The 14,456-nt window shown below is 39.9% G+C and overlaps 1 protein-coding gene across 1 annotated transcript in view; it reads left to right on the top strand.

Moving 5' to 3' along the window:
- The window catches only part of akap13a (A-kinase anchoring protein 13a), a 152,210-nt gene that overhangs the window by 15,784 nt on the left and 121,970 nt on the right, over positions 1-14,456 (top strand). Inside the window, exon 2 of the mRNA XM_084721804.1 lies at positions 8,873-8,916. Coding sequence (XP_084577930.1) covers positions 8,884-8,916 — 33 coding nt within the window. The 5' untranslated portion in view covers positions 8,873-8,883. The remainder of the gene's footprint in view (positions 1-8,872; positions 8,917-14,456) is intronic.

Below are 14,456 nucleotides of genomic sequence, written 5' to 3'. Positions count from 1 at the left end.
TCAGTAAATTAAAATGGCATAACATTTAAAGCATGTTAACAAAATGTCACATAAATTTTCAGACAAGGTCAGCAATGAGACAGTGTTGAACATGGTCAGTGTGAACTTTAGTAAGCAGCCACCTTCCAAACTAAGGTATGATAATGACTCTTTAAATCAATAAAAGGGCAATAGTGTGCTGTAAATGAGCACGTAGATCAGAGTTAGGTTAGCGTGTTTGCACCATGCGTGAAACCAAACTGCTGTTGTTTCCTGAAGCATTTTGGTTTTGAAGTACTCAAACAAGCAACTGAAGAGCTCTGACCTGCACCTAACACGTGCGTTTGTTTTAGTCATTTAACGAGATGTGACCTTTGGACAGGAGAACTCAGATGTTTCTACAGGAAGTGGAAGAGGGAGTGGTGTCATATGAAAAGATTAGGTTGTTGCCATCATGAGCCTCCAGTCACCTCTGATCTGCCCACTCTTTATTGTTCCCATCACCAATTCATTGTTCACTTACATGTTATGATGTGATCAAATATACAGTGTAGTATACAGTGTAGTGAATACTCTTTGATTTGGAGAATTTTAGAGGCTTAACCTTGTAAGATGATTACTTGCCACAAAGTGAATATTCAATTCATTTAAGTTTATTCTAGCATTAGAAATTATAATAATTTCATGACTTTAAAGGATGATGCCAAAGAGGGGCAACACATGTAGCAGAAGTACAGACATGCCTTGTATGAAAAAAAAAAAAAACACATTTCCATATATTTGGATTGTAGGTTGATTATCCTGGTTCTGTTCATTTTTTAGTATGAGTACATCAATATGTGTGTTTTTTTTAGCCTTGATGCAATAGAATAGTGTAAACTTTGATGTATTGTAGGCTTGTCATTGTAGTCATCAGTGTTATATAGTGTTTGGGCAGGCACCGATTGCATCACTTGCCTGCCACCCCCACTGTCTAGGCATGTTATTAATACTTAGCTGGACAATGGATGCTGCAGTTATAAAACGAAAGTGTCTGCTCCATACAGCAGCAGCACAGTAGCAGGAATCAGATTTCAAATGTAACATTGCTGGCTTACAGCTGGATACGGTTGTGCAGACTGAAATCCGCTGGAAGGGCAACTATGCTTAACCTCAGCATCACCATACATTCATAAATGTGAGTATTCTGTGATTCAGTACATTACCTTGAAGTTGTTAGCTGGTCCTAATTTGTCAAAACTGAGCCGTGTACTCTGTACCTCTGTGGATGTTCTGTAGTTGGGGACAGGGTGCGTTATGTTTGATAGATCTGGCATCTCAAAACTTAATAATGAATCATCCATACAGATATTGGGCTTCATTGGTCATATCTTTTTGTGCCTCCACACCGTGGCTGGAGGCATTATGTTTTCGGGTTGTCCGCCCCGTTCTGGTGAACATGATAACTCAAGAATATTGAGTATTTCACTTGGCACAAAGTCCACTTGAACTCAAAGATGATCTGATCAGATTTTGTTGGTTAAAGGTTAAAGGTCAAGATCTCTTTGACCTCATGTCACTACCATTCTTGTGAACTCTGTACTCCTCTGTAAAAGTAGTTTCCAGGTGAGGATAGCATGTTTCTCACTGAAAGTGACTTCCATTTTGCCAAAAATCCAAAACATATTTTATATGAATTTGGACTGACATGGATGTAAATAGCAGCTTGACTGGTTGATGGAGATGTACAACTGGGAGCAGATAATTCTAGTACTTTAAAACATCTGGGATAATCGGTAACACTGGTGTTGTCACTGTTTATTAACAGATAACAAAATTTCCTCACTGTGTCATCTCTAATGTATTGGCAATTCTTGAAGCTGCCAGAATGCTCAGGGACACAAATCACTATGTTTTGACTTAAAGTAGTGCTATAGAGCTGTTTTCCCCCTTTAGTGTGCTTGTGGGTGAAATGATACATGTTTCTGCCAACGTTTTGACATTATTCCACTGATCTAGAAGTGGCACTCACACGTCAAGATATTCAGCAGTGTGCCAGTAGAGACCGGGAAGAATACGACTTCAGGCTACAAACATAGATGTCACAATACTTGATTTAAAATACTTCCATTGGTGTTGAAGTTCACTGTACAGACAGTGTGCTTTGGTGAGTAAATATAACCTCTGTTTGTTTACAAGAAATCTCCACAGGGCACCTTAAAGGTTTGTCAGAAAACAATCAGTTCTGTCAAAAAAGGCACCTCATCCAGATCTCAGTGAAGCTTTCCTCTTATATTGGACCCAAACTGGTGTTTACTTGAGTGTGACCTTTACCTCTATCCGGGGAGGATTATTGAGTCATGTGTGATGGCAGGCTGGTGAGTCCCACCAGGAACAAGGATCTCTCTCCCCAAGACCTTGTCACGGACAAAAGCAACGCATTTACAGACACAGCTGCGAGCGAAGTGTTTTGAATCAGGTAACACACCGTAGTCATGGTGTGTCCTGTGCATGTGGTCACGTTCGGGAATCCTCAGCCGATGATTGGGAAGGGTGTACGAGACAGTCTGATTAATGAGTGGTGAAGCTAATCCTATTCATCCTCCCATTCACGCTGCAGTCACATGGCTATTACGGCTTATTCTGATAGCCAGGGGACCTGTGGAATCCATAACAGGTCCATTCACAACCCCGACTCGGTGTATCACCACTCCTATCCCAGCATTGAGGGGCTTTTTGTCTCTTGATTTATTGGTCCATTTGTGACGACTGTGCACTTGAACGTGGCTGATGCCCTGATTCTTTGTGGCCTTCCTGCAGCAGGGGAAGAAAATTCTGTTTTCAGCAGCAGTTCAAAAGCAGTTTCTGCCATAATGGAGACTCTAAGGAGCTCGGCTAAAGGCTGGCTGCACCCGGTGTTTTAGGTGGAGTTAATGGGTTGTGTAATCTCTATAAGCAGGTGTCGGGTGGCCGTAGGGTGAGCTTAGGGGATGTCATTTCTCAAGGTTCTTCTGTTACCAGAGAAGGAAACTTAGTTTGGTTTGGATACATGTTTTTACAGGGATGGATGCAGGTTTTTTATTTACCTGTCATGTTTGAAGAAAACAGATTGCAGATAAGAATTTTGATGGTAGAGAAGAGAGAGTTTCAGTTAATGGGTATCACTAAAAATGTCATTTTCAATCAGACCCAATCCAGTCCAAAGTGTACTAAAAGTATACATTGTTCTCAGTTTAATCTTTAGGAGTGTAAGAGAGTGTAATTGTGGGATTTTTGCATGTTTCCATCACTTCTTCAGTCTTCAGTCTTGTCTTCAGTTTCTCCAGTTTTACCATTATAATGGATATTACCTGACATGAACACTGTAACTTGACCTACAAGTCTTGGTATTATCCACAGCATCAAGATATCTTGTTGCCTGGACCTTGTGTACCTCTGAGAAAGCACTGCAGCCTTTTGTAATACAGAGATCAGTACATTGAGTCTTGTCAGTTCTGTAGTTTCCACAACAGCAGTTGTTGTTAGAAATGACCTACAGATGTAGCTATTTTAGAAATCCCCCGTGTATGCTCTAAATGATTGCTGCTGCCCAAGAGGAACTGTTTGACCAGATGAACTGTCCCGCCCACATGCTGTATGACCATTGGGTCAACCGGAGAAAATAAATTTAAGGCAGTCTGGTAAACAAATATCGAACCTGCATTAAGGGATATTTTTGGTGTTCTTATAAAATCAAGTGACTCCTTATCTTGTGAAAGAGTCTCTTGTAGAGATGAGCACAGATTCTTAACACCCAGCTCTGAGGCTCCCCACAGCTTGAAGCCTCTTTTAGCTCATGGTTTTAATTTGCTGTTTGGTAGAATCCCACCTCTCATGTGAAGAGACCTGAAAATCTAGCCTAACATAAAGATAGACATATTTCTCATAATGGACACAACGACTTAAAGGTAACTGAACATTGAATGAAAGTTTGTTTGTAACTTGACTCTAAGTTTAATTGCTTAGCAAAGCCAACACGTTAGCCTAAACTGCTGTATTAGCCACATTAGCTTGCAAGGGCTGTAGTGCCGGGAGTTTGTTTTGGAGGCTTTTTGCCTCCTAGTGGTGAAAATCCCCTACATTAAAGATGTAATTAGCCATAAAATAATAAATGCATCAGTAGTTCCCTCAGTTTTTGAATAGTGCTGTAAACACACAGATAGTAGAAAACTTGAACTGACAAATTTTTCTTCCATTCAATTCCAAAAAGTGACATGTCAAAAGTGCATTGAGTAAGATTTAGGGGAATTGGCAGAAATGCACTACTTCATAACTATGCTTTAATTAGTGTAGAATGAGCTGAAATAGGAGTAATGTTATAAGAAAAAATTTGGTACAAACATCCAGCCTCTTAAATGTAGATATTTTCTGGTTTCTTAACTCCTCTTTTACAGTATAGTGAACATCTTTGGCTTGTCAAAGACATTTGAGGGGACCATCTTGAGTTTTGGGAAATGCTGATCAACAGTTTTTTTTTTTTTTTTTTAACATTTTCTACCACTTAATAGACCAAATGACTAATTGATTAATTGAAAAATAATTGACAGATGAGGATGAAAGCTTTTGAACTATGTTGTAATGTTACACAGCCCTCCATTCTTCGGATTCAAGCACTGGAGCAATTGCATCCTGTGTGATGTAATATTATGAGTCAGCTATGTGTAACTTCCATCCCTGCGTCATACCAGAAAAAAACAGGGAACACAAGTGAAGCAGGGACTCAGCTGGGCTGCTGCATGGTGATCCTGTGGTTAGAGCAGGAGGCTTGTTTTGAAATAGGTGGTGGTTTAAGGTCATGTAAGGTCACGTGTTTAGCTCGAACAGTCATTGTAATTGTCATTGTCAATTAAAATGCAGGCTAAGTATCGTTTAAATGGCACAGCCGGACTCCCTCTTTGTCCAGATGAACTGTCATGCCACTTATTCTGTATAACCATAGATCTGAGGACTCACAATTGTATTAAACATTTATGGGACATTATACAGCAGAGATGTGTTCACTTCACTGCCCACCCCAATTTAGGTGATGTCAGAGTATCTCTAGAAAGGTATTCTGATACCACACTGGCATTTTATCTGAGGACTCACCCGGCATAATCCCCTCAAACTCAGTCACTCAACATTCTCAAAATTTCTGGGCTGAAACAGTAAAGGCAATCATTTTAAATAGGTACATGTTACATAAAATGCTGTAAAAGTTTTATGTCAAAGTTTTAATATAGTTCGAGATGCAGGTGTAAAATTTACCCTGACTGGTTTGGAAAATCAGGGTATTAACAACTGTGAAGAAGTGACCATGGCAGACTGAGCTGGTGTGTTCAGCTGCCAGGTGTGAATGTGTGGAGAATGTAAAGCAGGGTGGGGCTGATAAAGCCGGGCACAGAAACCTTCCATGCTTGAATAAATGTTATCAACTCTGTCGTCAACAGTGAAAACTGTGAATGTAGCAATGCACCCACCTCCTACCAAATATTTTCTTATTGTGCAATGGCTTAGGCCAACTAGTGGTCAATAAAATGTCATGTGAATAAAATGTCACAGATTCAACACCTGCAACAGTCAACAGCGATGTCTATCTGTAGAGGCCCGCTTGCGTAAGACCCCAACCCGTGCCTGCTCATGTACTGAGGAGTAGTCTCCAGTAGATAACAAATGTCCAAAATACCAAAATATAAAAGAACCAGTGAGGCTGTTGGGGACATTATGTGAAAGTCTTATCAGTCAAAGTCGTGCATGTGGTGAAGAAGCTGGTCCCTGGCCCAGTGCACTTAAGGCAAGAGGATTAGACTCCAGAGTATTATTAGAGCTACTGATTATCCCCTTACCTGATCCGCCTAATTCTAGCTCGAGCCTATTTATTTAGCAGAAAAGGGGAAAAATGTTTGGATTGGGCTGTAGAAAGTGAATTGGCCTCGCCGCGCTTCAGCGCTCTGTCGAGTCCAACATTGACTCTTTTGGTGTTTTCTGCTGAACTCATTAGGTCCTGGCCTTTTGTCGCCGCCTACCCCTGCTGTGGGGTTCATGTGATTAATGCACTGCTGACCACTGAGGCCGGCAGCAAGGACTTGTTTTAGTGCCAGGGAACAGCAGACAAAAGAAAATTGTCTCTCCGAATAACTGAGGAGAACACAGGCTCTCAAAGCTGACCAGCCCCTTGACTCATTGATGAATGCAAGCAGGCCAATATCTCTTCAAGAAAGTTCAACGAAAAGGTTTCCAAGCCATTTGTCCTCAAGCCTATGGCTGTAGTATGTTTGTTTGGATTTAATTACACACCCAATGCCTCTGACCTTGTGCCCAGAAAACAGCTTTGAGGCCTGCATCCCAGACTGGGAGTAGGGAATCAAACGTGAACATGAGCCGGTAAATCCCGCTAACTGATCTTCCCAGCATAAACCAACATAGAAGAAGCAAAGCAGTGTATTCTGGTGCCGGACCTACTTTTTTTTTCCCCTTGTCTGCTCAGTGAAGAACTAATGGGTGATTAGAGGAGGCAGCAGTGAACAAAAAGTTTGTCATCATTGCTGCGGCTGTCTTTGAATAAACAAGCACAAATAGGGACCTGGCAGTTGTGGTTGGATGATGAGGTTGTGTGTTCCCGCGTGTGAACCACTGTGTGTCTGTTCTGTACTCATGCACTATTAACCTCCCACAGAGTGTTGGGACTGCTGCCAGGGTCAAGCTTAACTGTCACCTTGTCAGCAACAATGTTCTAATGCTGCCAGAGCTGATATACATGCATTCTGTGAAAAAAACACAAAAATACTAAAACAAAACACTGGTGTCTATTGTTGTGTCTACAGCAATTTGTTTGCAGCAAAACACTCTTAATGGTTCATTTCACTGGGAACAATCCTGATATTGTAGAAGTTGGATCTATTTGACCTGAATATCTGTTCAAAGGGTCGGTATCTGTCTCCATGTTTAGTGGATCATTTTGAGCTAGCAGCAGTTGACTAGCATTATATACCTAAAAATAGTAGTATTATCATTATTAGTTATTAAAACTGTTTAAGCTAAACTCTTTAGAGTAACACAGCTTTTGGAAATACCTGCTAAATGTTCCACTATGTTCACCAGCTAGTTGCTAACTTCATCTATCACTGCTTTTTCTGATTTGAACAATAGATGAAATTTGAAAGGGGTCACTCACGGTGATGAACCCACAGAACCCACAGATTATAACTGCACTTCAGCATCGCTTCCAGCTGCAGCAGACACCCATTTTCAGTGAAAAAGCTCTGATATAGCCTGTGCACTGCATGCTCCCTGCTTCCGACAAAGGTAGCGATTAACTGGTGAACGTAGTGGTGCATTTAGCTGCTAAAGAGCCACATATTTCCCTCAGGACATGATGACCAGACATCCTAGTTTGTCCGGGATTGTCCCAGTTTCATGCTAGGTGTCCTTGGTCCTCATATCTGTAAAACACCAAAATGTCCGGGTTGTCAGCGTTCACTATCAAATTGTCCGAGCTTTCACCACAATCAAAATGATAATTACAATATCATACTTATTATTACCTAACCCGCTGGTTCTCAAACGGTGGCTCTGGCCACCTTTGTGGGGCATAGAACCACTGCAGGTGGGGTGTGTATGACCAGAGGAAAAATATGGTGTGAAACTAAGTTGAATGAATATGATTTATGTAGGGAAAATAAACACACAAACAGTTAATCAAACTTTGATCCTTTTTCAACAGTTGCTTCCCCTATCATTGTTAATGATTGATAGAAAAAAAATCACTAACCCAATATAAAAACATAAACAATATTCTCAGCATCTGAATTAAACACTCATTTATTTTTATTTGTATCAATGAATTAACATGTTGTTGTCAAAGCTCTTGCTAGCATAGGTACATTGTAATGAACTAGATTCAGTGTGTCAAGATGGAGCCCACTCAGTCAAAAGATAGTTTGTCACCTGGCACATACACCAGAAAGGTTTTCTAGCTTCCGGGTTTACTTCCTGGATATGCGGCCCACTTAATATGCATTTCGCCCATTGCCTCCACTCAGCCAGTAGACTTGACATTGTGATGATGTCACAGGTTTTCAAATTGCTTTTTTCAGCTCTGGGAGAGCTCCTCCATGGATCAAAAATTCATAATAGAGTCATGATTGACCTTGTTTGCAGTTTGAGGTGTCCTGTCAACTGTTTTGCTGATGTCTTTTTTATTGTGCCCTGTGGGGAAGATGCTTTTTGGGCTGTAGTGGAATTTTTAGCTGCAATACCATGAAAAAATGCATGCAAGTCTGAGTTACAATGCCCTATAGATTTCTATATTACATTTACTGTTGCTAGGCTATGAAGCTTGTAGCTCTTTCTGACAGAACCTGTCAGTATGCTAACGGTTAGCTGTCACGCTGAGAAAGTCTGTCTTTTCCAAAGAGCTCCAGGAGGCTTACTCCTTCCTTCGTAAAGTACCTGGCAAAGAAAAGGCTGCATTCATGGCTTCCATGGTGTTGAAAGGTGTGCTCGGTAGGTGTCCTGCTCTGAAAAATTGTCCCCCATTCTGAGGAAAATGCCCATGGTGCATACTTAAACACATAAGTTCATACATTTATGCATGCATTTACTTACAGGTCCTGCTTTGGAGGTTTGAAAGTATAGTCAGCCTTCTTCAGGAGTTGGTGTAGAGTAAAACAGAGCTAAAAGAAAGAGTGAATATTGGACTAATATTTGTTTGGAGGCCAGAAACATGTTGTTCCATGTCTGCTGCTAAATGGGGTCTTCGCCATATCGACTTGATTATGTTCTAATATGTTAATGGTGCATTCACAATTTGTTTTGATATTGATTTAATACATAATCTCGTTTGTATCACAATCGTGCAAACCAATAACCTCTAATTTGTTTTTTTTTTTTACAGTGTCCAGGGACATGAAACTCAATCCACAGCAAGCTCCATTATATGTAAGTATCACTGCTCATAGTAAAACTTAAACGGAAGTTCTTTCTCCAGTGTACACAGTTTGTCTTGTAACGCTCATACAAACCGTCAGTCCACCCACGCAGGTGTTTTCACTTTGCCTAATTAGACCTCATCTGAGGTCTGTGTAGGTGTGTGCGGCGCCTGAAGTGCAGTGCCTCGTTTGTTGTACCTGTTGGGGCGGGACAGCTCACGCCTTTATCATTCTTATTAGCACTTTTTATGGCGTAAGATGACCTCATGTAGTTCCTGGAAGAGCTTTGCCTCACGTCAACCTGAGAGCAGGCCTAATTAACAGAAAACAACTGCGTGGGTCTGCTGGGCCAGATAGTGGAGAACTGCATGCAAATAAAGTGGCTAATGGTTTGCACTCTGCTCACTGTCCTCTATTGTTTTTTTTACTGGTCATGTTTCACTTGTTATCAGTTAAATGAAATAAGAACCACTTGATAAACTGGTGATATTACAAAAATAGATCCAGATGATTCATTAGGAAATGACTATCACGAGAAAGAAGCAACATGAAATTATTCTTTATAGCACATCTTCCGTCTTTTTGAGTGTGGTGGCCCCAGTTGAAACCCCTATTTGCAGTGTCTTGTCTGCCCATTCATGTGTTTTTATTCCCCATCAAACTAAAAAGAACATCTACTTTGTCAAAGCTTTACTTGTTTTGTCACGGCTCCGATTTTGGGTAAAAGCAGCAAATCACAACCCTCACTGGTCGATCAAAGCACAGGTACAGATCCACTTAAGAGCCTTGGAACTTAAATAATTATACAGAAGAGGACAAATTGAGGCCTAGTTTACCTGGACATGTGCCATTTGTCCAAATCAATAGGTGAGCAGGTAATTACAGCAAAGAGCACAGTGCCTTGTGCAAAGAGGATGTGACCACTTGATTGCTGGATGTTCTTTTGTGTTCTTTTTTCGCTTGTGGAAGTGTTTTGATTATCCAGACCGTGTGTATGTGTGTGCGTAGAAGAACAATTTGTACTGCAAAGTTTTTTTGTCTTCGAACGGGGTCAACTGGTTGATTGGATGTCTGACAAAGAAGTAAAAGGTTCTCAAAAGGTTTTTAGGCAGTATATTTCTGGAATAACTGAGCAAATGACTGGGCCCACCAATTCATTGAAATTGAATTGAAATTCCAAAATCAGTCAAAATGAACAATAGTTTTTCAAAATTGTTCAACCCCAGCAAATTTCCCACCAACCAAATGTTCAAGCCACTTTTTCTTCAAAGCAAAAAGTTTATGATCAGATGTGCATCTGATAATAATAATTATTTATTCTATGTGTTAATCTGCCCGTCCATGTCCTGTGATTCAAGCATGTTATCTCTGACATCCGATATAAAGATATTAGATCGATTAGAGCTGCAACAATTTATTGATTATTAATCTATTACTAAATTAATCTTCAAATATTTTGATAATTGATTAATCAGTTTGAGTAATTAAAAAAAAAAAAATATATCCCTGCTACACTTTCATTTATTTATTTTCCTTTTATTTATGTATTTTAATTTACTGTTCCCTCTCTGGATGTATATAGTTATGTTTCTATGTTCATACGTCGAAAATGCAAGGGAATAGGTTTATGAGTTTAAGTCAAACTAAACAAACTAAGGATGAGAGACTGTATATTTTGATACATAATTTTCTGTTATAGCTTTTTTGGTTTACTATCCTGGACTAAGAAAAGGTACCACATATACATGACGTGTACAAACATGTATTATATAGACAAATACCTCTCTTCCCTTGGTACTTACATACCTAATGGCATGAATGTACTTAAAGATGTAATGATGTATTTCAAAAATAAAAAGAAAATGGGAAAAAAAAAAAATCCCATTCTTCGATTCTAGCTTCTTAAATGTGAACATTTCTGGTTTCTTTGCTGCTCTATGACAGCAAACCGAACTGTTCAGATTATGGGCAAAACAAGACATTTGAGGACGTCATTTTTGGCTTTGGGAAACACTGATCACTGATTTTTTGCCATTTTCAATCAATTTATTGGGAAAATAATTAATCGACCATGAAAATAATTGTTAGTTGCAGCCCTTATATTGATAGTGTAACATGAGACTAGATAGACTAGACTAGATTTTGAATATTGTTATATCATGATATGGTATAAGTTTTGTCTTTTCCTGGTTTTAAAGACAGCATTACAGTGAAATTATGTAATTTTCTGAACTTACCAGACTGCTTTTAACCCCTTAGTCATTATATCCATATTACTGATGATCATTTATCAGAAAATCTCTTTGTGTTAATATTTTGGGAAAGCACCAATAGTCATCACTGCAATATTACATAATATCATTATAAGGATATTTCGACAAAAATACTGTGATGTTTGATTTAGTCCAGAAATCATCATATGTTTGCATCATATATTATATATCAAGGAATAGCCAAAAAAACAGCAAGATATTATTTATAAGCCATATCGCCCAGCGTGACTTTGCAACTTTTCCCAAGTGTGGTTTGGATCCTCAAATTTTCCTTGATCAACTTGGATTTCTTTCCAGAACGACTTCAGTCTAGTTCAGAGCTTCCTCTCAGTCACAGTGCTGGGAATGCTTTCAGAGGGAGTCACCTGGGTGGTCTGCGTTTCACTGGAGTCAGATGAGGTGGTTCAGGTGGAGGAGGTGCAGCTTGCGGGTGAGGTATTCTCAGATTACAGAACTACCCACCGCGTCATGCAGAATGTGGCTGCAGAGGTTATCTCAGCAGCTTTAAATCTCCCGTCTTATTTTTTGTCACCACCCAAAGCTTGTTAATATAGGTGAGGGTCGACTTATAACTGAAAGCTTTGCTTTTGTGTTTCATATTCCTGGTTATCATCACAGGTTATCTTAAAGTGCAGCTTTCTGCACTCGGTACCCCTAACAAGTGATCAGTCTCATGATCCCTCTTGCCCTCATTTGTGAATAAAACCCCAAGATGTCTGATTTGATTGGATAGAATAAGCTATTTTTTTCATGAATACATCATTACCATCAAAGCTGATTTTAAACTCCAGATCACTGTTAGATTACACAGTCTTGTTTTGTTAACCTTTTTTTTTTTTTGAGGTTTTGAGTTGGTCTTACATACAATGGCAGGTAGTGTTAAAGGGACAGTTCACCCCAAAATCAAAATTAGATATATCAATACATATCTTCTGGCCTGTAGTTTGTCTTGAGTTTTGGCAATATCATCCATAGAGATGTCTGCCCTCCCTCAAATATAATGGAACTAAATGGCGTTTGACTTGTGGTGCTCAAAGCGCCCAAAAAACACATTTGAAAAACTCAGCTGTGATGTCTCTTTGCAGAAATCGTGACCCAGTTACGCAAGATAATCACCAGACCCTGTTATGAGCAGTTTCATGTAACAACTAACTTTCCTTATAGCATTAAAATAAAGCAGAGATATCTTCCATAGAGGTGTCTGCCTTCTCTCAAATGTAATGGAACTAAATGGCATTTGGCTTTTGGCGCTTAAAGTGCTGTCTTTATATCACAGGAAGAAAGTAGTTCCTACATAAAGCTCCTCACAACAAGGTCTGTGGATTATCTTTAGTGACTGGGTCATGATTCTTGGAAAAGAGATGCTGGTTTTGAGTTTCTCAAGTGTATTATTTGGAGCTTTGAGCACCACAAGCTGAGTGCAATCTAGTTCCATTATATTTGTGAGAAGGCAGAAATCTCTACTGTCAATATCTCCAAAATGCTAGATAGACAGCAACACAGGCTAGAGGGAAAAATATGACTATTTTTTATTCGGGGGTGAACTTTGCCTTTAAAATGATCCTAAAATCTCTTCATTTTCCCATCATGGCACCTGCTTTCTTTGATACATATGTAATGAGAAGAGTGTGTATGTGTGAGTGGGACATTTCTGAGTGTCTCAGTGGTGGTACTGGTCCCCTATCACTAGCAGGTGAGGAAGGCACACAGGAAATGAGATAAGTCAGAGACGTGCGTGCGTGCGTGCGTGCGTGCGTGCGTGCGTGCGTGCGTGCGTGCGTGCGTGCGTGCGTGTGTGTGTGCGTGCGTGTGTGTGTGTGTGTGTGTGTGTGTGTGTGTGTGTGTGTGAAGGCTGGAGCGGCTCACACATTAACCACCCAGACAACCTTATCTGTGATTTACAGTCAGACTCTTCAGTGGAACCAGGCGGGCAGTCAGGCCTCATTAGACATCAGATTTGAGATACTTAAAAGAGCAATTCTCAGTGAGATAGCTCAAAGGGGTTAAGTAGTCGGCCCGTAATTGTACCTTTTAAAAATACACATTTAAGGAACTCTGTTATCCAAAGTGACTTAAAATGACAGCCAAAGTTTGTTAGTCTAAATTTCTAGATCAAACACTGTGGAAGTAACTGGTGCTGAGCGGGCTGAAGGTCAAGGCCTTGGTGTTCCTGCAATATCACTTTGGCCAAAGAATGATTTTTAATGAGGAAGTGATGGCTAAAGAAATTGAGTTTGTGTCAGAGAGCAATTAGAATGAGTAGGAAGGGTTATATGATTTGTTGGGCAGAGGAGGGCTTGTGGAAGCTCTTTAGAAAAATGACATCTTCTTTCAATAATAGGGAGCGACTCTGCTGTTCTGACTGTGAGTAAACATGCTATTTACATTCTTGGCATTTAGCAGACAATGTTTCCCAGAGCGGCTTATAATTAAATGAGCAGGTAGGGGTTCGGTGTCTAACACGGGACACATGACTGTGGGCACAGAAGCTGTTGTGGTGGTGGAACCTGTGACCTCTGTGCTATGTTACGGTCTGCAGCTGTGCTGCTACATGGATGAAGGATGCTCTAGAGGCCTTTGTAAATGCTTGTAGTTTTTTTAGTAAATTACCTGGCAAATTTCACTCTGTTTTTCCCTCCTGAAAATTGCCAGAGGGCTAATAAGATTTAAAGTGGCAACATTTCTGGGTAATCAGGAGAAAAGTCACCACACTGATAGGCCTCAAATAAATATTTTAATTCTCTTTTAGTACATTCTCTTACCTTGCCTGAGGAAGATCTTGTAGATCGAAACATTGCCTCTTAAGAGAATGCCCTAAAAGAGAGTTGAAATATTTATTTGGAGCCTAACAGTCTGCAGACTTTTCTCCTTTGTACCCTCCAGTGATATTTTTTGTTTTAAACCGAATATTTTTACCTAGATGTGTGCACACTTGGTCCCTCTCCGAACGTTTCTGGGTAAACCACATAAAAAAGTGTTAGCTACATGTGGAAGTAAATAAACAACAGTATGCAGGGGATGAATCACACTGGCGTGCAAGTGTATCCACAAGCCTTTAACTTTTTATCACTCCAGCTCTTCTTCTATCACGTTTGAGTGTTGTTCACAGTCTGTTTTGTCTGTTTTATTGTTATTAAAGCAGTTTCCATGCAGCCAGACTAAGTAAAAGGTACAACCCTGATGTGGATGCTCCACAAAGCATCCAAGTTAAGATGCTGTGTAAAACTGCAATAAAACAGAATGCAGTGATTTGCATATCCCTTTTGACACATATTGA

This window comes from Lutjanus erythropterus, chromosome 1 (assembly GCF_056507025.1).
Source record: "Lutjanus erythropterus isolate fLutEry1 chromosome 1, fLutEry1.hap2, whole genome shotgun sequence".
NCBI classification, from domain to species: domain Eukaryota; kingdom Metazoa; phylum Chordata; class Actinopteri; order Lutjaniformes; family Lutjanidae; genus Lutjanus; species Lutjanus erythropterus.
Note: the sequence above shows the minus strand (reverse complement) of the source record. Positions and strands in the feature narration are given on the sequence as shown.